We start from the raw sequence: 24,373 nt of genomic DNA on the forward strand, positions 1-24,373 counted from the left end.
AAACCAATAACAGAACACAAATACATGGATACAGGTCACAACTGTTGTCTCACAGCATTCCAATAAAATTCTGTTAAGATTCGTAGTTCAACCCATGACCTCTTTACTTACAACTGACTATACACCCAATGGCATTTATTAAATAAATGTTCACAATCATTCTATTACCAGTTAGGCCTGGGCTACACTGAGACTTTTTCCAGTGCTACAGATTTTAACTACTGAACTAGATTTGCAGCCCAAAGCAGTACAATGAGCCATAAGCAATCTTGCTGACTGCAGCTGTCAATGGAAAGTTAAAATCTGTAGATTGAAAAAAATGTTAAAGCAATAGCTCTAATGTAACAAGCCGCCATTATGAAGCATTAAATAAGTCACGGCCATTATTATGATTAAAGGATATATAACCACAACACCACCTAATAGAAGCAGCCATTAGTTTAAAGGGGTTGGATAATTTACTGCATAATTGTGAAATAGTACTAGTGAGGTGTATCTATCACCTCAGATTATAGTGATTCAGTGGGCTGCATTCTCATCTTTGATAAGTGAAAGGTATATCTTCCTCATTCATCATACTAATAAATATCTACAGTATTCAGCTGTCACTTTTTTCTTTTTCTGTTTGCTCTATCTTTCCAGAAGTGACAATGACAAATGTCTGACATTAATATCAGGGACTGAATTGTCGCCTTTGATTGTTTTTTTTTTGTAATGAAAATACTGCTATGTGATTTCACATAGCAATAATATAACTGAAATATAATATTCCTATTATGGCGATAAAACCTAACCCCCACAGCTATACTTATATGACCATAGGGCGGTCTAGCGGCAATCAAAGTGCAGTGTAGAAGGTCAGGTGTTGCAGACATAATATGAATGCTACAATTTGGGTGTGTGAATATCACAATACCTTATGCCTGAAACAAAAAGCTGTGTGGGGGAAAAATACTGTGCAGGTTAGCTTATTTAGTTAAGAGAGAAATTTCCAAAAATTAATGACATAATCCAAACATCAAACATGACCTGGTTGTAAAGAAATATACCAATAAAAACTTTGCCTGTTGTAGTACTCTCTGCAGATCGCTGTGGCCCCATTTCTTGTTTATGGACTCTCTGACGTCAGGGATAAAACTGTTTTACCTTAAAACCTTGCATCTTCTGTTCACTTGGTCTCCCCCAAACTGTCAGAGCTGTGAGCAGGGGGGGGAAGGTCAAATACTGTGGGGTAGACTCTTTGGATCAAGCATGAACACGTAAGACAAATGCACAAGGACACCTTCCTGAGAAGGCCTAATAAAAAGCCTGGGCACTACCAATCTTTCTTTTTGTACTCACTATTCTGTTTTGTGTGGCTTCTCCCAGAAGACCTCCAAAAGTGATTACAGGAGACATACAGGCACAGTATAGGAAAAGAACGGAGGCCAGGCACTGCAGGCTTAATGCATCCTTGAAGTCACTCAAGAAAAAAGGTGCTTTCCTTTTGATGTCAAGCATCAAACCACCAAAAAGCCTAAATAGGTGAGATGAAACTTGTCAAACTGTACACTGCAGGAGTCTAACTACTTGCTTAGTTACTGTTCCGCTTTCCTTTCTAATATAGGGGATGTCTACCCATATAAAAGTATATAAACACACTAAGGCCCAGGTAGCAATATGAGGGTTATGTGTCCTGTGCAACTCCTGTTCAGGACATACTAAATCTTCTGTGTTTCAGTTTATGAAATTCATGGCTTTTGACTGGAATCCAACTAGTACACACAGTAATACTCAATGTTTCCCACACAAAAAAAGGAAGCCTTTAGTATTCCAATGAAATAAATTAGTAAAACCTGAACAAAGTTCCCAGTCATCATAACCCTTGTAAATAGTCAACCATCTCTAGGATATCAGTTCTCCTATGGGCAGTGAAGTTTATCTTTAATATGGGTATACCTCTCCATAAGTCTCACTTGTCTTCCCTCACTTGAAACCAATAGGTTACCATTTTTGGGATGTCATTGTATTTAAATTTGGCAAAAGCCACTTTATTCCCACAAATGACTATACTGACTGCAAAAAGGAAAATCTATGCAACAATTAAACAATTATGCAATATCATACAATGGCTGCAAAGGAGTATCATGAAAGCTATCAGTTAACAAAATGCATCACAATATTGTACTATATGTGAAGATGTTCTTGGGAAAAGTCATGCAGTGTTTTAACAAGGAACAGATAAAGACAGACAATAAGACAATCCACAGTATTAAGAAAATCTCTGTCTGTGCACATTTACTACTACATGGAGAAATATGTTGTGGCGCTACAGTTGTATATATTATTCCTTTAAAAAACATAAGGTTTTCCCAAAAAACTTTTTTTAAGTTCTCAAGAAAAGGACTGTGGTCTTTGTCAATATAATCTACACCTTTTAATTGTTCTCATTTGCAAACTAGTCTCCAAAACTGGGAAGACCAAGTAAGCATTGAGTGTCAGTTCACATAAACACAAGGAGCCTTATGTTGGATGTAAATGCCATGAGGATCTCCTGATGTATGGAATAGCATAGTCTTCTATGTTATTTCCTACTGCCAAATATAGGGCCAAAACAAAATGTGAACAAGCCCTAAAGTTGGCCATACAGATGAAATGTTTATCTGCAGATCACAGACAGACAGGCCATATTTTAGTAGCATCTACTGCTAGTCTTATGTGCTTGACCACTACAAACATTAGACTTGTCAGATCTTACTAAATTCAGGCCCCATTCGTACCACATTTTGAAGGTTCCATAGCTGGTATACATCGGGACAATCTCAAAAAGGTACACCAACATACACCAAGGCATAGCTACAGGGTAGCCATAGACTTTAAAAGGCCAAACAGTCTACTAGTGACCACATTTGGTCTATTTTACAAAGGTATATCTTTTGTTTACAGGGCACAACAGTGTAGTCTATTGAGCTTGTGTGTCCTGAAAACAAAACATTTTTTTTAAAACCATTTGAATGTAGTCACTAGTATACAGCATTTAGGCTATGAAAGTCTATGATGGCGCGGTTGGTTACTCATAGTATGTTACAATACCTTAATGAAGGTATACCAGCGACTGAGCCCTGAAATGTGATGTGACTAGGGCAATACCTGGATCTCTCAATCATCTGAAGATATACATCTCATGTTTACAGCCAGCTTACAATAAAATTAGAAATATTTTAGAAATATACGGTACTTGGAAAATACAGTACTATTTCTTTACTTCCAATGCCACTGGTCCAGCAATGAAGGAAACTATGGCCGGTTTGATTTTTTAGGTCTCAGACACTGATCTACCAGCACTACATATACACTTAGTCACCACTTATTCAGTGTCCGTCAATATTATGCACAAAATCTCCACACACAATTGCTGGAAACAAATAAAATCAAGGTCTGTCCCCAGACCAGCCTGCAATAGGAGTGTAATGGAGATATATCAATAGATTAAACAATCCTTTGGTTAAAATATGAATATCACATATAAATACATTTGAGTTTGTTTTGTTTCAGATTTTATTATCTGTTAAAAGGGAAACTCATCAACTAATATATTCCCCTATTAAAATAATTAATTGTTTTTATGGTAAATGGTGTTTTCTTTTAAACAGAAATTAACTTAATCTGTTTTTTTATACAAATTTATCTTCCACCCTCCCGCTACCGATTAATGCAGTTAGTGCAATTTTGTGCTTAGAGCTTTTTTTGTCAGTAATGAAGCCCCCACCCGGAAATCAATACCTGAGTGACTCCTACGGGTCAGATGGATTAGCTCTAAAAGGAGCATACTACAGTTGCTACTATACTAAAAGGGAGTCCTGAAGTGAATCTACTTATTTATTTTTATTTAAAAAGAAAGGCTGTAGAGCAAGAAGGTTCTGCTGTAAGATCAGGTGAGACCTATCAGTATAGAGCAAAGGAAAACATGAAAGTAAAATATCTTTTGCTCTTTATTGTGCATAAGGTGCGTGTCATTTACACAAAATGTTGACGTGTCCTAGATAAGTGTCAAAAGTATTGATTGCTTGAGGTCTGGGTGCTGAGACCCCCCCCCCCCCCCCCCAATCAAACACTAGAAGAAGAGCTAAAACTAAGCACTCCTCTCCCTGTCTCGCTGCATAAGATGGATTCTATAGAAAGAGTATGGAGCCTGTCTTATGCAGCAAACAGCAAGATGGGGCGAAAAGCTTTTAACTGAGCACTTCTCTCAATCAATGGGAATCAGAGCACCATGACCCCAATGGATCAAACCCTTTGACGTGTCTCTAAGACATGTCAAATTTTTTTTTAATCTAATTCTTCCAGTTAAACTGATCGTGTCCCTTTAAGTGCAGGCTTACTGTATATGTAGACATTTTTTTATATATTGCATGTTTGCATTTTGTTACAAGAGTTTCATGATTTCCTTTGTTAATATTTTACTAATAATGCCACTATAAAGATATGGATTGCAAATGTATTCATAACATTTATAGTAACTGCAACAGCATAATCCTGTAGATTCTCTCAATTAAGGCTGCCATCAAAGAAAAAGCTCACTTTGGCTGCAATGTCAACCAGCACTTATTTGAGAAATCCTACAGGTATGTCCTCCTCACACTATAAAAACACACAGTACAGGCACTGTAATTCAAATAAAATATGTTCTAAATACACACCTTCCAGTTCTCTGAAGCTCAGGGCCAGCATGATGATCCTCCTCCTTTATCGTCTCACCTGTTGGGGTGGAACCATTTGGTATAGTTGGGATCTTACGTTTTTCCTGATTGAGTACAAAGAAATATTTAAGCTGGCACTTACAGTAAATATATGTAGATTAATTATTTAAAAAAATTAAATAAAAAAAAAAAGAATATGCAAGGAAAACCTCTTTTACACCTGAGCACAAAACATGTTTTGGTCTGTCAGATCAGTATACTTCATGAGCTGCAATAAAACTAAAAAAGACTGCAACAAAATAAATCCAGTAAGGGCACTATAATGGTGGGAACTATGGATGGCACTATTAATACCGAGGGCATCATTACTTCTATAATACACATTTTAACCTTTGGCTTTCTCATCTTGCCAATCCTACACACCTACCTGAAGATTATTTTTTCCTTCATTACAGAGAATAGTACTTATTGGTTAATACGGTTAATACAGGTGTCTGTCTTGGATACAGGCTACATATGCCTGTGTACAAGGCTCTGTTAAGCCAGGCTGCCATAAAGAATTATTGGGTCCCATAGAACAAAAACATCCACGCCATTTCCTCCAAAGTGAGGCAGAGAAGTTTGGAGGTGGGAGACAGGCAGGTATAAAAGGACAGGTGTTCTGTAGATGGTTTCCATCTTTGGCTGTGACATGAGGCTTATGGTGGCCACTGGAAGTTTACATTACTCCCATGGAAGTTAGTGAAAGTTGCATGAAAAGCATCACACTGCTAGCAGCTGTTTCAAAAGCTTAGAGAGTTACAGAAAAAGCATAGCTGACTGTGCTAAGATGTTTGCGCAACATGTATTAATGTTAATCTTTGGCAAACAGTAAAAAACAAAGAAAAGAAAAAAAACAACCAGCTATTTCAACTTGTTGACAACCTCAGGCAGCTCCAATCAAGCAGAAGGGGGGCAGGGAGGGCGAAAGGTGGAATTTACATCTATAAAGGCATTTGTGGTATATCTTGTGGACCAGCCATAAAATGTTCAGATGGTAATAACCCTATAAAAAAGGTACTGCATCCCCCCGCAGAGCAGAACCCCTAATAAGGTGAAATTCATTTGGTCACACATGCCCGATATGGTAACATAAATAGGTATTGGAATATGCTTCCAAGGCACTTGTTATGGAATTTGTTTCTAAGCTCTGACCAAATAAGTCTCTGTTCACACTAGAGTTAATGGGGTCCACTACGGTTTCGATCAAGTTTTCATATATTTATTTTTGTTGAGAAACCTGGAATTCTGTCAGCATTCATTTGTATTGCTCACAGTACTCATGGCTCTGCGCTAGTGTGCATTTTATCTACCGCATTTATCTCAAGTTTTGTTCTCTTTAATATTTTCATTTTAGAGCACACATTAAAAATGAAGATGTGGTTAACAAAAGTAAACATTTCTAAGTCTGAACCATTACCCCTTCACCAACTCCAAGCCCCTCAGACATACAAAGCCTGGGAATCCCTCTAGCGAAGTCATACCTCACATATCTGAACATCAAAATAGATACAACCTTAAAGGGGTACTCCCACCCTAGACATCTTATCCCCTATGCAAAGGATAGGGTATAAGATGTCTGATCGTGGGGATCCCGCCGCTGGGGACCCCCGCATTATTGAACCCGTGTTCTCACCGGAACCACTGGAGGGTCCGAGTCGCGACTCCAGGAACGGAAGTCAGCGACGTCTGGACCCCACCCCCGTGTGACGTCACGCCCGTCCCCTCAATGCAAGTCTATGGGAGGGGGAGTCTATGGGAGAGAGAGAGGACATCTTATCCCCTATCCTTTGGATAGGGGATAAGATGTCTAGGGTGGGAGTACCCCTTTAACTTTTTCAAAATTCAATCCCCACTTCCCACCTTACCAATCTCCTTGTTGGACACATACTATCTAATTAAAAGGGGTACTCCAGTGTAAAAAAAAATAAAAATTCAAATCAACTGGTACAAGAAAGTTAGACAGATTTCTGAATTACTTTTATAAAAAAAAATAAAAAAAAATGTTTTTAAAAATAAAAAAAAAAACAATCTTAAGACTTCCAGTACTTATCAGATGCTGTATACACCAGGAGAAGTTGTGTAGTTCTTTCCAGTCTGACCACAGTGCTCTCTGATGCCACCTCTGTCAGTGTCAGGAACTGTCCAGAACATGAGCAAATCCCCATAGCAAACCTCTCCTGCTCTGGACAGTTCCTGGCATGGACAGAGGTGGAAGCAGAGTGCATTGCTAGCCCTTTTAAACAATTCCTCTTTTTTGAGCATAATGATTTGAACACCATGAATTCCACCTTTGCCAGGTTCATTTGGGTTGGTAAGAATTAAAAAATTGTCCTGCCTAGACTAATGCTCAAAAAAGGAGGAAGGAGGGGTTAATCCCCCAATATTAGGGGCTGTAACATCGCCTGCCTCTTTAAACAGATTCTTGATTAGAAGCATATCATCACTTTTTATTCCAGTGCTCCCCTGGAGAAACATCTGGCCCCTCCATGGGACCTTATTGCCCCAGTGCATAGTTCCATGTCCATTTTCCCCAACTGTCAATCACTGTGTATTAAGAGACATGATAGTCACTTGAAAAATGCTCTGCAAGCAATGCTGCCTTTATACTGTGATAATTCTAATAATATGTTTATTAAAAAATAAGCCATTTGTGAGAACATTCGGGTTAACAATCTTCAAATAAATGTTGAATAGCAAATTTTAGAACATCCAAAACAAAGCAAAGTTACCAAATACCTAAATGAAAAGACATTTACTCACTGGGTGCACACAAGGGCAGAAATGACACAGAGCTCCTACCTGCGAAGGAACACTTTTTGGTGGCTCAATACGAATGGATGGATCCCACTCTCCTGGAGGTAGGACTGTTACTTGGTCTAAAAATTCATCTATCCCTGCAAGAAGATCATTTCTATCTTTTGCCTTATAGGCTACATCATGGAATATCTGTAATAGAAGTAAAGAAATAATGGGTATTAAAAAGGGTTCTATCACAATCTCAGAACACAACTCTTTGGCTAGGGCTATATTTTATAGATGAAGCCATCTGTAGCTGGAGCTTATAAATATCGTGGACCACAGGGTGCGAGTGCATTCTGTAGTCTCATCTAACAAAAATACTTGTTTTACAAAAAACAATGCTATCAAAACAAGAAATGAAGACTGATCCCAAATCAGGATCTCTGTCCCCAGGATTATACTGCCCTCGGATAAGACAGCATAACCTTAGTGATGGATTCAATTTAAAGAGGTTATCCAGGGTTGGAAAAACAGAGCTAACCGCACCACACCTGTCCTGTTTTGTTTGGCATTGCAGCTCAGTTCCGCTGAAATGAATGGAGCAGAGTAGTAATACTGCACACATCCTAAATATAGGTGTGGTGCGTTTTTTAAAGAAATTCCAACCCTAAATAACATAGGTATATACTAGAAATCACTTACTTCATCTGTCATTAAAGTAGCAATGGATCTTCCTATTTCATGGTATTGCGCTGCCTTTCCAGTTGGACCCAATAATACAAACAAGAATCTGGTAAAAAAGGAAATGCATAAACAGTTACCCGATTCTTAATCACAGACAATAAGTTAAGTCAGTTTAATACTATTAACACTAAACTAGTGGAACTTCCACAAACTAAAAAGGACCCCAAAAACACTGATAAGGAAGGCTAAATAAGTTGACTTTTTTTTTTTTTTTTTTAAATATATCACTCAGTACCTAATCCTGACAATGTATAATTTTTATGTGTCTAGCACCTTTATTTTTTGTATTACAATTTTAATGTAGCTCACTAGTCTGAATTCTCTCAGAGGGGGTGTGGCCTCACTGTGCAGGTCTCCGCCCCCTCCCTTAGTATGCTGTCTGCTCACATCTCCCCTAGCATTAGCAAAACTACAACTCCCAGCTTGTCCTCACTGACAGTAGCGGGACACAAGCTGACAGTGGGAGGATTTTTCCTTCAGCTATGAGCCCTGCGCTCACAGCTGTCAATCAAGGAAGTGTGTCCATGACATAGGTGATGACGCATGGACACAGCAGGACTAGTATGTGTCCAAGCAGGCAGGGGGGGCAGTTGTTTGTCTTTCAGTATGAAATCCTGAAAATGTTCTAATGAAAGCAATTGCAAAACCTAATTGGTTTTGCATGCTTTACAACATATCAACAGTTTTTGTATCTGATCGTGCCGTTTAACCCATTTCTACATAGTACAACCATGAACAGCTCTATCAGAGTGAATTTACTACAATCACCATGAGGGTTGTCAGAACATCTACATGCCTACTGATAAGGAGGGAAAAAGACACCTTTTCAGCAGATTAGGATCAGTCTGTTCATTAAAAGGAACCGGTCACTAGTTTCATGCTTTCTGAACCACGGATAACATGAAAGTGACACTGACTTCCTCATCACAGTGATATAGGATTCACTCTGAAAGGTTGTGCTGCTTTAGAGAAATTATTGCTATAACTTTGGTTGGGATCAGGGTCCTGATTTATTGGGGGTTCTGTCCACCTTCTTTGATAGATCTATTCCTTTATGCAAAATAGGGAGAGATCTATCGTTCAAACAGCTCGTTTACAGACATCATCTAATAGTCCAGGTGGAGTTGAATAGATTGATATACAGTTTTGTGGAAAAATCTGTTCTTTCTAGGAGATCGACGCCCTTTACTTCTAGACTTTACATATAGATAGCTGTCAGTCACTGATTAGGACCGCCTGCTGGACCCCTAAGCCCAGAATAAGCAGAGATTTAGATGAATGATGTATTAAAAGTTCAATTGAATGTTCCCACAAAACTACATATCAATCTGCTAAGCAACTTTTGTTCTATAATATGCTGCCAGCAGACTGGATTGTACTATCAATGCGATAGGCTCCCTTTAAAGGTGCATTCCCATGCTTCAGCTGCTGCATGTAGACAAAACCAAGAGCACGTGAGGTAGGCAATGACCACCCAACTTGGAAAGTAAAACTGCAATATTACCTCCAAAATTGTGCATCCATTGGCCTTTGTATGCGGATTTAGCTACTTTCGTACATGGTAGCATCCTTCTGCCTAGCTCAGGGTACTGGACAAAAGATGTGCTACTGTGATTAAAACTGAGAGTGAGAACTCTATCAATGTACAACTAGCAACAAATGAACTAGGCGTAAAGTATACTTTGACTTTGGAGACTTGTGTTCTCACTAAACAAACTGTGTGGACAGAATTCAGTACTGCTCAGCATAAATGTATCAAATGGAAGTCTATTCTTTTGTACAGGGGATATGACCAGAACACAAACTGCTTTTGATTTAATAAGTTCATTGCTTGGACACTATACATAGATAAAAGGCCTGAATTATTGATTTATGGATTAGAGCTGCTGATAAAAGTCCACTTGACTGGGAAGGCACATAATAGAAATGTGAAATGCTCAATTGATTTTACATCACAGATTCCTTCAGCAATGAAGCAGAAGTGACAAACTTCTTTCCCACAGTAAAACATCTGAAAGTTTGTTAAAGCGCAACTGTCATGAAAGGTTAGTGTAATAACCTGCACACAGCCTTTGTACTGTATGCAGGTGTTGTGTACAGCAAGTATTTTACCTCATATTTGCAGGCTTTCGTGACGCTAAAAAGTGCTTTTAACCAAAGCCACTGATAGGCGTGGTGCGAGGTACGCGATGCACCACCGCCGCCACGCCCACCCACACGCCCACTTTGTATCTCTGATAGGCGTGGTGCGAGGTACGCGATGCCCCGCCGCCACCACACATGCCCACTTTGTATCTCAGTGCTGGGACCGCTGTGTGATTGACACACAGGTCCCAGCGCATGCGCCCTTCAACTAATGTAACGTGTGCGCTGCTGCGTGTCATCCAGCAAGCGCTCGCTCCTCCAGCGAGCGCTTGCTGGATGACATGCAGCAGCGTGCACGTTACATTAGTTGAAGGGCGCATGCACTGGGACCTGTGTGTCAATCAAACAGCGGTCCCAGCACTGAGATACAAAGTGGGCGTGTGTGGTGGTGGCGGCGGGGCATCACGTACCTCGCACCACGCCTATCCGACTGTCAGTGGCTTTGATTAAAAGCACTTTTTAGCGTCACGAAAGCCTGTAAATATGAGGTAAAATACTTGCTGTACACAACACCTGCACACAGTACAAAGGCTGTGTGCAGGTTATTACGCTAGAATTTCATGACAGTTACGCTTTAATGCCCTAATGAAACTGAAGCATTCTTACAAAAACAACCAAAATAGAACAGGTCAACCCAAAGGTGAGTAACCCATACACACTCATACAAAACAAGCATGTCTAAGAAAAAACTACTTAAAAAATCTGTACACTCATTCTATCAGAAAATAATAAAATCATCAAACAACCAACATGTGTCACTGCATTCATTCCTAAATGGATATGAATAATCAAAGGCAAAATATCAGTATATTCATAATAGAATTCTATGTATATCGTTGCCCAGACATGTCAAAAGTGGAAATCATACCAAGTGGCAGCAAGCTCCCCTAACTGGCAGATCCAATCATTTCTCTGCATAGACTTATGCAGAGAAAAGGTCAGATTTGATTGACAGCCAAGGCGTGAGGAGCACGCTGCCATGTACTTCAATGGCTTATACTTCACGATCGCAGCTGGTCTCAGGAGTAAGACCCTGTGTGATCTAAACTTTTGACATGTCTGGATAATATATCAAAAGTTGTTTTAAACAACAGTAATGCTTTGAAGGGAATCTGTCAGTTGTATTTTCTGCTAAGAGCCGTACACTTCGTTAAATTCCTGTTAGGGTATAAACACAAATTGTACTTTACCTTGAAACATATGGTAGTTACCAAACTTATAAAAAATTGTCTTTTTATTTTTTAGCCAAGTAAGTGTCAAGGAGGCAGAGCCAAGCTGCCATAAACTGGAATGCCTCCTTGCTCGCCCTCACAACCCAACCCCTCCTTTACTATAGGCTACAGAGGAGAAAACCAAGGGTATCTGATATGAAGGCGGCAATAGCAACACACGTTTTCTAAGCTATTAAAATATTGAATAAATTAATTAAATAGTTATATTTAGAATGATACTGTATCATCTTTAAAGCAATATATATTGTACATAAGTGTTCCCCAACTTGTAGTTCTCCATCTGTTGCTAACTACAGCTCCCATGTTGCTGTGTCATTGGAGAGCCACTGGTTGGGGGAAGACTGCAGTACATTAATAAATAGGAAGTAGATATCAGTTACCTTGTTGGGATTGGTACTTCTGTTAGACCTGAGAGAAGAACTGCTGGACTTAATCTCACAAAGGCAATAATGGGCCGATCCAAAAATTCCACTTCTCCCACCAAGACATTTGATGCCTCAGCTCCTGGAGGTATTTTCCTCATGAAATTCATATCAACCTGAATGTAAAACATATTCAAATATATTTATACTCCAACAGGTATATGAATTATTTAGAACACCATCCAAGATACCTGTGGCAGGAGGAAGACCTCAAGGTCTAACCAAATACATGAAAACCATGTAAATCTGAGGTGGTAATGAATTTCCATAGGGGGCAAATCTGTCAACCGTAAGTCTTTTCAAGCATTTTAGAAGTTTTTAAGTGAAGGTTATTAATTTATTAAAATAAAGTTACACTGCTAATTAGAAATATTTCTGGACAAAAATACTACATTTTTATTGGGCAAATTAGAATAGAACTAAAAAGATAATACAGTGACAGACTTACTCACTGATCACATATGGAAAAATAGACTTACTATGAAATTAAATACTGAAATTAATGATATTTAATAAATAAAACACAGCTTTGGTATTATACACAATATGCATACTAATATTGATATCTTTGCCACAAAAAATGTGGCTAAAGAAATTGACTTTATAGATTAAAGCTATTAAAAATATAAAAACAAAAAAAAAACGTAATGAATGGGTCATATGTGTATAATAACAGGGACTACGGCACAAATGAATCTTCACCAGCAGACAATGTGACATGATTTGCACTGTAGACTATATCACCGACATGGTTATCTGCAGCAACTTACACCAGACCTCTTGCGTCCCATTACAAACGTGCCACAATTACAGTGCCAGGAGTCATAATTCTGCTTGCGGATGGGGAAGAAAAAAAAAAGGGCCAAGCAAAAAAATAAATAAAATCAACACTATTATTAAAGTGTATTGTCAGCTCAATGACAATACGGTCATCCAACCCATAAACAGAAAATATTTATCACATGCAACTGAAATTAAGCTTCTAATGCTAAAAGTATTATCTAAAGACAACCTAGTGGTAATACATCATATTAGCTCATAATCCAAGACTACACAGGGTCAAGAGGACAGTACATTAAATGCCAATAGGTTGTGAATTTACTTTTTCACACCTCTACCCTTCAATTCCCTGGTTGAACTTGATGGACGTATGTCTTTTTTCAACCGTACTAACTATGTACCATTTGTTTTTCACAGCATATTGTGCCACAAACAGGATTTCAAGGAACAGACCCGCATAGTTACACCCACACCAATGTCAGGCCTATGCAACATTTAGGGTACGGTTGGGAGCACTTTTTTTTTTTTTTTTTTTAACTTGGTTACCCTTAGATTGAATACAAGTGACCTCTAATAAATCACCAGGACCGATAAAATGTAACAAGCTGGCTTGACACACACAGTTACATGGTATATGTATTTCTGTGTAATATATTCACCTGAAAACAGTGTGACCACAGCGTTTCCTAGTGCTACTCCATACACAATTTACCAAATTGTTTAGCTTTTTATGAAGCTTTATTCTAGATGTTAACTGAAAAGTGAGCATAAATACCATATTTATCAGGGTATAACAAGCATCGGCCTATTAAAGGAAATTTGGGTTAAAAAAAAAAGTTTTTTACCCAAATATCCTTGTTGAAATAAAAGGTGCATGTAAATGCATGTATACTCCGATAAACTCTTTCTGGCCCCAGCAGAAGTCGCTGCTGTTTAAAGATTTGAAGCAGTCGCTTTAAATCATGCAACTCCAGCGGCTTCTGCGGGGCCAGAGCCCCTCCCCTTCCCTGGCTTTCATATTAACCTGTGGGCACGCTCCTGCAGGTTCCGGCAGTGTCCTGCGCTGTCATTGCGCACTGACGAGTGACGTCGTGTTGAGGACGTCACTCGTCAGTATGCAGTGCGCAGGATGCCGCCGGAGGCTGCAGGAGCATGCCAACAGGTAAATATGAAAGCCAGGGATGGGGAGTGACATGGGAATCTGGCTGTGTGACTCTGGCCCCGCAGAAGCATCTGCAGTTAAAGGATTTAAAGCGGCTGCCTTAAATCATTGAACCGCAGCAGTTTCTGCGGGGCCAGAAAGAGTTTATCAGTGTATAACACTTAGATCAACTTTTAGCTTAAAAATTTTGTTTAAAAAATGTGTGCTATATGCCGATAAATACGGTAATTTGTTTTTGACAACATGAAAGGTCACCATTATCTTATTCTTCATAGTACCATTGGTATACATTACACTGGTGTTTTATGTATATACCGCTTACTCTTGAAGCATTGTCAGGCCTATAAGTGTCCTTGTCAGGCAGCATTCACAAATAGTATTTTAGTCTGTATCTGGTCCTCACTTTGGTAAATATTTTTACCAAAACCAAAAGTGGTCCAAAACACAGAAAAAGGGTGCAAATTTCCACTTCTGTTACTGCCACTTCCGGATGGAATAAAAATGCTGACCAAAATGAGTATCTGAATATAATATGTGCACATAGCCTTAATAGCTGAAATGTTCTGGTCAGTTCATAGGAGATGCCATCCCTCGATCTGTGATTTATAATCATTCCCAAGCTGGAAGCTACTAGCATGGACATATTGGGGGAGATTTATCAAAGGATTTAGACTTTTTTTTTCCCAGTCTAAAATTGTCACACAGAAAGTCGCAGTCTAAATACGTGTGACTTTTTCACGACTTTTGCTTTAAAGGATTTTCAGAACATGATGCATTCTAGTCTATTTTAGATGGAAAAATGCATTGGTGCTGAATCTATCAATAGCGACTTTTTGGCAAAAAGTCGCATTGGCCGAAAGTACGCTGAAATGTCAGACCATACTGAAGCAGGTTTAAATACAGTCTAAACCATAGATCCTGAAGTCTGTGTGCAGAATCTATCAAGAGCCGTGCAACTTTTGATAAATTAAGCGCACAATAGACCGACCTTACACACTGTAGGTTGGTCTATATTGATGTGGGAAATAGACCGCTTTGATAAATCTCCCCCCATTATTACCAGATATATAATGACAAAGAAACCATACCTTGCTAAAGTCCACAGTGCTGTTCTCCTGACTGCCCCCATTTCCGTTCCGTTTCAGCTCAGATGATTTGCTAAGATCTAAATTTGCTGGTGTTGACTGTGGTGAAGATAGAAGCCCTAAGGACAAACACATAATATTAGAAAGGGGTTTATATTGTCTGTCCCCATTTGTGGAGGAAGTTGGTCGGGTGATCTTTTAGAATGTTATATATGTATTAAAGACTGGTTATTAGTAGTGATATGCATAGTCAAAAATGAAGTGAATATTTTCAGATTGTTTCTAGCAGTTAGCTTGGCAGTTTGTATGCTCATACTAGTTAACTCAAAAACATTGGTATTAGCACTCACACTTTCACAAAATAATAAGACACAAGACCAGGAGGGGTCTACTACACTACAATGGCCAGACCTAATGTCCTCTTCTATTTTAAATAAAATGGTCTTTTGAAGCGATCAGACAAAATACAGCACATCCTAGGGATCAAAGGTTTATAACCTACAATGACATACAAAGAACAGTCTTCCTTAAAAATCTACCCCTGTCTCAAACTTCCAATGGGAGGCAGATAAGCATCTCTGAAAACATGAGGACCAAGTTATTTGTTCATATACCATGAAGGTAAGTAATGGCTATAAGAAGCTGACCAATTTATAGTATATAACTGCATTGTTTAGGAACCTGAGTGCTGATAAAAAAGATGGACAGATATTTCCCATCCCTAGGTGAGGAATGAGACCTACTTCCCTATAGCAGAAGTGGAGTAGGGCTTCTAAATGGCACTTTGGAAACAATTGTAGCCACCAGTTGTAATGGTGCCAGCATCTCCCTTTGCTTATTGTTTGCACATAGATACACAACAGATCTTATAAACCTCCTTCAATACCAAGTATTATCCAAACATCCAGTCTAATCTAGGAGAGAGTGTCCCTAGCAGGTATTTATCTGATTCTGGACTACTGAGTCAAGACAATGGCGATACGCTGCATAAATATATAAAAGGGTTTTCTTTCTACAACATAGTATAAGTCTTGTTATGCTCCTGCACAGTCACTGCCCTGGTTTGCTAGTTGCACACATGAATTTGAGATATAACACTGCACAGTAATGGACAGATGCATGCATTTCACTGTGAAAAACCAGAAGCAAGTGCTGTCTTTGCCTTTATAACAAGTGGTCCTCTCAAGTAGACAAATGCTTTATGATGACCCAGTGATAGGAGATTCAAAAGGAGGATCAGGTCCATAAAAGCATAGCTTCCTTTTCCTTGCCCCGTAGTGTAAGGTGTATATATAGATCATTTGTCAAGGAACATACATTGTATACTGAGTAATATTAGGAAATAGTGTAGGTATGTTCATAGACTGGTTCTGTGTGTTCCGCATCTAGACCTAGCAGCATTCCTGAGCATGACTTGAGAGGAGCACATACTACCTACAGCATAGCAGCTGCATGCCCTGTGACGACAGCCCGGTGACATCTCCACACAAATGCAATGTGGTTAGGATAACAAGCAGAAAAACCACACACATTCCAACATTGGCCAATATATATATATCATACTGTGGCATCATATATGAGAATGTAATACCTGTATCAGATGAACATCAAGAGTAACCATCAGGCTACTCAAGGTCAATATTGAGGCAGACACTCTACAGCCCATATGGGCCATTCAATGCTTTAGCCAAGATTCCAAGCTTTTCTAAGTTAACAAGCTATGACAGATTCTTAGATGGCAAACATGTGCAAGAGCTAAACATGTCTGGCAAGGCCAACATGGAAACAAACTGCAAGCCTGAAGAATATCCCCATACAATACCATCCATAGCTCCACATAGAGTATATTTATCCTTGTGTACATAAGCTAACTCAAGAGATGTCTGTCCCTAGCCCCATCATGTCTATAGACATCCAGTGAAGTTTAAAAGCCTATGGCATGTTCTCAATACAGCACTGGCACATTATCACAGTATCTATAAGGATAGGGCTTATGTCTTATTACACAGACGCTGTCTGTAACATGACCGATAAAAACTGCAGCTGGACAATGAAATTCTCACACCCTATAGACATAAATCCCCATTGCAATGATCTCTTCCCTATGCACTCCATATGGGAGACTAATTAACTACTTTATGTAAATTGCCTTACCCAAGATATAGTGTCCACAGTGCTAAGAGAAAAACACTATGGGGCACCGGTCGGGTGGAGAAATAGAGTGTACAGCATACATATAACTAGAAGGGACTGAAAGAGAATGGATGACGTAGTCTGTTATTACCCAATGCAAACCTGAACTAGGGCATACAATGCCCCACACAAATTCCAGCAGATATCCTATAATGCCAGGAGAACATCACTCAGTTCAGACATGATTTCTAGTAAAAATTCACATTATAAACTCTAGTTTTAAACAGGATGTCCAATGATAAAATATTACAAATCTTTGTTAGTTCAGGCACAATATATTACCATTACATACTTACTATGGTGCCCCCTGGTGGGGTTTTATTTTTTTTCTTAGAATGTCTACCCAGTATTGGTGGTCACACACACTCAGTCCTATTTCCCAGACCCATTTATGCACAGGCAAAGGAGTAATTCTTGTTCAGTCCAGCCAATAAGAATTATTGCACTAGATAAGAGCTGGACATATTAGATTTATGTTCTGTAATGAAATGAGCAGAACACTAGGAGGCACTGTAACAAGTATGTAACACTATTTAGACTCAGGAGAAATCGTTCCAGTTGAACAATTATTGTTCATGAGGCTGTACTTCACCCGAAAACACCAACAGGAAACAGTGTAGCAATCTACAAGTGTCACTTGCAGGATGTAATAATTGCTTAGATCATCATTTTGCCACTAAGGAATTTCCTAATAAATACTTACAATGGGAAGTCCTAGTTGTCAGTGTAGTTTACATGTAAGTTTAGAAACCGCCTTCTTTTATGACTTCTCTTCCTATTCATTTCTTGGGCGTACCATAGGTACTATTGCTACATAAATAAATTACTCAGCATCTCCTGCTTTAGAGGTCACCGTATCTGAGCTGACTAAAGTCACAGGCATGCTTCTAATGGAATAAGCTAAACTGCTTCGAGATCAGAATTTGATCATATTATGCACTGCAGAAGAATATAAAATTCATGCACATTGAAGCAACCTAATAAATGGACAAATGAAGCCAATGATATATGCTAAAGCAATGTGATTAAACGCATTCCAGTGAGAGAATTTCAGCAGCAAGGTGCACCACACAGGTAGAGGAACAATAGTTGCCATATCACCATGTTCTTCATTCTTTATGACGGAGACATCACTGTTTTCACCATCGTCTTCTGGTGGATGAACTATTACAGTGGGGATAACATCTGCAGTAATAAGCTGTGCCTCTGGGACCCACTGCTCAATCTGCTGAGAACTTGAAGACTCCAGCCGACTGAATTTAGGGCTGGAAGGAGGTGTGTTTTGCGGGGTTGGCACAGGGGTGGTTTGCCTGGAGCCAGCTGGAGTTCCGACTCTCGAGGGAGGAAGAAGATAATTGAGGAGAAGAGAAAGGCGAGATTCTGCTCGCAAAGAGTTACGGGAGGCTGAAAGGCCTTCCCCTGAGGTAAAACAAGAGAAGGGAAGAGAAAAAAAAAAAGGTGTTTGCTCTCTCGGTTACAGAATTTCCTTATTTGAACACTGGCAAGTTCATGTTAAACGTCAAACAATATTTATTTTCAGAATAGACGTACATTATTAAGCAGAGTGGAAAATTTAGAAAGACAAGTATAACTTTATTGAAAATCACATATAAAAGCAGAAAAAACATGAAGAATGGCAAAATGGTGGCACAGGAGACCAAAGGGAGAATGAGAGGAACGGTTGTATCCAGGATGGGCGTGCATAAAAGATACTATATATAACATATAAATTCGTCAGGGCGAAGCAGTGTGCGAAAACATACGTTCGGGGTGGAGGCATCCAGATTAGGTGCATGCTCATTGTAAATTGCTTTCTGTGTTACATGCTTTTACTTGTACATGTGCATTTTTCTGTCTGTTTGCCATGTATCTATATACTTCCCCATGTGGTTAATTATTTTTCATACCTGGCCAGCATCTATTATATACTTACCATTTATATGTTATATATAGTATCTTTTATGCACGCCCATCCTGGATACAACAGTTCCTCTCTTCCTCCCTTTGTTCTCCTGTGCCACCATTTTGCCATTCTTTATATGTTTTTTATGTGTTTTAATATGTGATTTTCAATAAAGTTATACTTTTCTTTCTAAATCTTCCACTCTGGTCTTTGATTAGGTGTTGATATTGGTATGTGACCATAGTAGTGCCATACTCGTTAGCTTATTGTTTTGGTAAGTACATTATTAAGCCTTGAAAGGACCCTGTCACCAGCTTTATGCTGTCCTAACTGCAGGCACCATAAAACTGGTGCAGGCAGCATGATCCTGGTACACTATGATTTACTCAGGCATTTTAGAGAAATCATAGTTTAGTTTCCTGGGACCTGACCGAATTTTTAATCTCTGGGGGTAGGTCATCGCAGGTGCTCCCTGCCTAACAAGTACTGACTGACACATTCCTTTCCCTATACACAGATATGAAGGGACGTGTCACTCAACAATTGCAGAACTGAGAGCCGCCACGGGGACTGACCCCTGTGACTAGTTACTTGGGACCAGGCAGAATTTTAAAACTATGATGTCTCTGAAAGGCTGCAGTCTATCAGAGAGTAAATCATCCAACCTGCATTTTAAGCTGCCCACGGGGAGAAAAACCAAAAAACAAAACTGGTGACAGGGGCCCTTCAAGTATCAAAATGGTCTCAGAGCAGTTTCACTATGGCAACCAAGCAGAGTCCAGGTTTCATCTTTAGTCTTGAAGAATTAAAGCTGAATTCTAATTGGTTTATATGCAACAAAGCAATGTTTTCCTCAGACAATTATAAGACTCGATGAGTAAACTACAATGTACAAGGAAAGGATTAAAGTATCACATCTACTACTTTCAAAGTACAAGGAACTTGTGTTCAACATTAAATTATATTTTATTTAAACTAGAATATTGGATACAAAAAAGCAATCACATTAAACTTTAGTTCATGGGCAACAGACCTCGGCTTGATCTGTTGCATCACATTGAAATTCTAAGATGGAAGCTGGATAACTTCACGTGTTACAGAAATATCCATAGAAATACACTTAGGGAGTATATGATAAAGACAAGACAACTGGACATGTGGTCTCCCCATCCCCTGATTTAGTGTTGGACCAATGGATTCGCTGTATGGTATAACATAACACTAACATTAAGAACCCATTGGAACAAAGATTTGGCTAGAAAATGACAGTACATTCCCAAAGTAAAGTGGATAACTCTTCACTTAGAGTACCATTTGCAAAAAATAGGACTTTTAGAAATAAAGTTCTGGTATTCTCTTGACCCATGTTTTTTCTATCATAATTTTGAAATATTTTATCGGATCCACATTTCTGCTCATTGACTGGTAAAAAAGCAGATCTGCTCATTGACTCATCACTGCTCAGGGCCAATAGACAAGTATCGCACATCCATGTAAAGCCAGACCCCTAGACAAGACAGAAACCACGTAGTGTTTGCCTTCCAGGAGAGTGGGGGCTACTTAAGGGGTAGTGGGGGATTTGAACAAAGACAAGGTGGCTCTGATAACGTCTTTCTCTCACTCCCGGCATGTAAGGGACAACTGAAAGAAGGGAAACTGCTCTATATAGCTAATGAGTGATATTTAGATAAAAAAAAAAATAAATAAAATTGGTTGGTGAGAGTGAAAGAATGGGCTATGGGTCTAGTTCCCCCGGAGGACCCCTTCAAGCAGATAAAAAAAATAATATCATATGTTATCATATTAAGGGTACGTTCCCACAATGTATTGTAGCTGAAAAGTTGGCTACTCTACAGCAGCACATGACTTCACTGCTGTCATGAAGTATAATTGGGGGGGGGGGGGGGGGGGATTAAAAAACGAATGCCAAGACACAGGTACCCTAAAAGCGTTAATAACTGATTGCTGGATGTAACAAAATCCAGACCTGCTGAAATCTGCTGATCACTGAGCCAGATTTTTTTTAATCTGAATTGGTTCTTTAAACATGAAGAAAATTATGCCCCCATATGGGAGCATGTTTTATGCTGGACCAATTGTACTTTGCAGTGAAATTCATTTTATGGCTTCACCATAGATTTTGTAGAAAAAATTATTTGTGAGGCAAAGGAGGTTGACTATAACTCCTGAGGCATCCATTGACAGCACGAAGGAGGATAAGTGACCTCCTGCTGTCATCCCTACTGATCAAGAACCCAGGATTTCCCCACGGTGGTCCTGATCAGCTACCCTGAGCCCACTGGCACCAGATATTTTACCCTTTTGATCCGAGAATAAACTTTTAGCATGGGATCTAAAGGGTTATTGTAACTACCAGCATTAGAGGAGAGTCCTGGCTGCTTATAGCAGCCATTTCTCACTGTCTCTGAAACAAGAGCAGCTCCAGTGTCCGCTTCAAAGACCAGTAACTCGAAATTATGTAATTGTGCATCATTTGGATTTAACATATTCCTGCCCATGAAGTAACTATATGTCATAGGGCAGAAATGGGTTAAAGGGATCCGATGGCAATAAGTCACAGACGTGGATACCTTACTGTAAGAGCAGTGTGACTATGGAACCACTGCCAGAGGAAGTGGTCATGATGAACTCCAAACAGTTCTGGAGAATAATATTACAGGTTATAAATACTAGATTCAAAAGGAAAAAAACATTAAACCAGAGCTTTATGCTGATATTTTGAGTTCGGATGGAATTTTTCACCTAGTATGGGCAATTAAGATCAGCCTCATTAGGGGTTTATTGCCTTCCTCTGGATCAACACAGTAGGGACTAGAGATGAGCGAAGTTACAGTGATTTGATTAGTCACGCACTTCTCAGCTCGGCAGTTGCTGACTTTATCTTGCATAAATTAGCTCAGCTTTCAGGTGCTCCGGTGGGCTGGAGACTCTCTCCTAGGACTGTATCCACCTTTTCCTGCCCACCGGAGCACCTGAAAGCTGAATTCATTTATGCAGGCTTAAGTCAGCATTTGCAGAGCTGAGAAGTTCGTGACGAATCGAATCGCTGTAACTTCGCTCATCTCTAGTAGGGACACAATAGGTATTAGGGATCGACCGATATCGTTTTTTAGGGCCGATACCGATAATCGGTGGAGGTTAGGGCCGATAGCCAATAACTTATACAGATATTCCGGTATAAGTTATCGGCTATTTATCCCCCCTCGACACCGCTGCAGATCATTGATTTAAAGCGGGCGCTTTAAATCAATGCACTGCAGTGGCTTTGCGGGGCCATAGGCCGCCACCACCACCACCCCCCACTTATCTCCCCCTACCTGTCAGGGTGGTCCGGGCCATCCATCCTTCCTGTAGTGTCCAGCGGCATTCCGGGTGGAGGGTGAACCGGTCCGGGCTGTCCTTCTCCGGCGGTCATCTTCTCCACTCCGGGCAGGCTCCGGCCTAGTACGCTGCATAGATGCCTCTGCGCAGTGACACACTGCGCAGCGACACACCTGACGTCACGGCGTAGCGGCGTCTATGCAGCTACTAGTATGACCGCCGGAGAAGAAGGACAGCCCGGACCGGTTCACCCGGAACGCCCCCGGACGCTACAGGAACGATGGATGGCCCGGACCACCCCCATTACGGGTAAGTTTAATTTTTTTTTATTGACTCGGAGGGTGGGGGAGGGGCCCGACCGGTATACCGCCCAGCATCACGGTGGGGGGTGCGACGCGGTGCGGTGGGTCGGGGGGGGGGGGGGGGGGGGGCTGGATGGTTGTCAAGATAATTGGCGACACCGATAATCCCCATAATCGTGAATATCGGCCATACCGATAATCGGTCGATCCCTAATAGGTATATAAGCTTAACTTTATTTACACTTGTCCTTTTTCAACTATGAATTATGTTACTAAGTCACAATAATCTGTCCAGACAAAGTAAAAATCTGGTTTGCGTTGCCAATTAAAAATCTAAAGTTTTTGGTATATATGGACATTGGTGGTTATTGTGATGCTATAAATTAGAACACTTTTCAACCTTCCTGGTTAGAGAAGTGATATTTAAGAAAAATTAACCCTGTATCTCATAAGTCCCTTGTTGCAAATGATTGAAGGGATTCGGAGTAAACTTGCAACTGTACGAACCAAAGGTCATAAAACTAACATGCCATAAACAAATAAGGTCTATGGCCAGGTGAAATGTACAACAGTAACTTATGTGTCTGAATTACAAAAAAATAATAATGTGAAGCATTTGTGTAATCTTCTCCACTTTAAAATGACAGTCATGCATGGTAACCTGCTAAACCAGACATATCACTGATAAGTGCTGAATCACTGATGACAAATGGAAAAAGGAAAAAAAAACAAAAAACAAACTCACATTTAGTAAAAACATTTTAAAAGAAAAAACTGTCAGAATAGTCACCCGCACAAACCAGTGGTACTGCCTGGTAGTGCGGGTGATGCTAGGAAAACTATTCTTACAATGCCTGGATCCGTTGCTCCATTCGTCTGATATCTCCTTCTTTCTGAATATGCAAATTAGCAGTAAGTGCCAGCTTTCGGGCACTGTCACGTCAGCTGTTTCTTCAGCTCTCAGCCCGGATAATCATTATTCACTCCCCCCCCCCCCTCTGCCTCTCCCCCTTCTCCCCGCTCTGTTATCGCGTTTACAGCTTCCTGGCTACACCCACAAGCGGCCTCGGCGCGGTTATGAAGCCTGTTATGAAGCCGCTCTGATGCTGCTTCCATGTGTAGCCAGGAATCTGCCCATGCGCAGTAAATATGATTGCAGAGCGGGGAGAAGGGGGAGAGACAGAGGGAGGCAGTGAAATAATTAACTGGGCCAAGAGCCGAAGAAACAGCGCTTACGTCACACTGCCCGAAAGCTGGATTGCAACCCCGCCCGTGCCACTTACTACTAATTTGCATATTCAGAAAAAAGGGGTCATCAGACGAATGGAGCAACGGATCCAGGCATTGTAAGGATCGCTTTTCTCAGCGTTAACCGAACTACCACTGGTTTGTATGGGTGACTATTCTGGCAGTTTTCCTTTAAGAAGAAAATGCATTAAACAACTGAACAGAAGATAAAAGCCAAGGGAAAAGTAAAGCAGTAGCAAATGAATGATGTAAGTAAGGCAGAATCTTGATTATAAACCACAGAGTATCATTATCCAACTGCTTTGGGCAGAAAAGTTCCCATTCTGAATTTGTTTCCCATACAACAGATAGAAAA

The 24,373-nt window shown here is 40.0% G+C and overlaps 1 protein-coding gene across 16 annotated transcripts in view; it reads right to left on the bottom strand.

The window, feature by feature from the left end:
* The window catches only part of SLC4A7 (solute carrier family 4 member 7), a 154,083-nt gene that overhangs the window by 37,257 nt on the left and 92,453 nt on the right, over positions 1-24,373 (bottom strand). For 4 of the 16 annotated variants that reach the window (XM_056520039.1, XM_056520037.1, XM_056520033.1 and 1 more), the window contains exons 7-14: positions 18,325-18,642; positions 15,034-15,149; positions 12,774-12,836; positions 11,962-12,119; positions 8,163-8,250; positions 7,521-7,667; positions 4,680-4,783; positions 1,342-1,516 (exon numbers count right to left, since the gene is read on the bottom strand). In XM_056520039.1, the coding sequence (XP_056376014.1) occupies positions 1,342-1,516; positions 4,680-4,783; positions 7,521-7,667; positions 8,163-8,250; positions 11,962-12,119; positions 12,774-12,836; positions 15,034-15,149; positions 18,325-18,642 (1,169 nt within the window). The remainder of the gene's footprint in view (positions 1-1,341; positions 1,517-4,679; positions 4,784-7,520; positions 7,668-8,162; positions 8,251-11,961; positions 12,120-12,773; positions 12,837-15,033; positions 15,150-18,324; positions 18,643-24,373) is intronic. The other 12 variants (XM_056520050.1, XM_056520049.1, XM_056520048.1 and 9 more) reach the window with 5 other exon arrangements.

The sequence above is a fragment of the Hyla sarda genome, chromosome 5, assembly GCF_029499605.1.
Source record: "Hyla sarda isolate aHylSar1 chromosome 5, aHylSar1.hap1, whole genome shotgun sequence".
Classification (NCBI taxonomy): Eukaryota; Metazoa; Chordata; class Amphibia; order Anura; family Hylidae; genus Hyla; species Hyla sarda.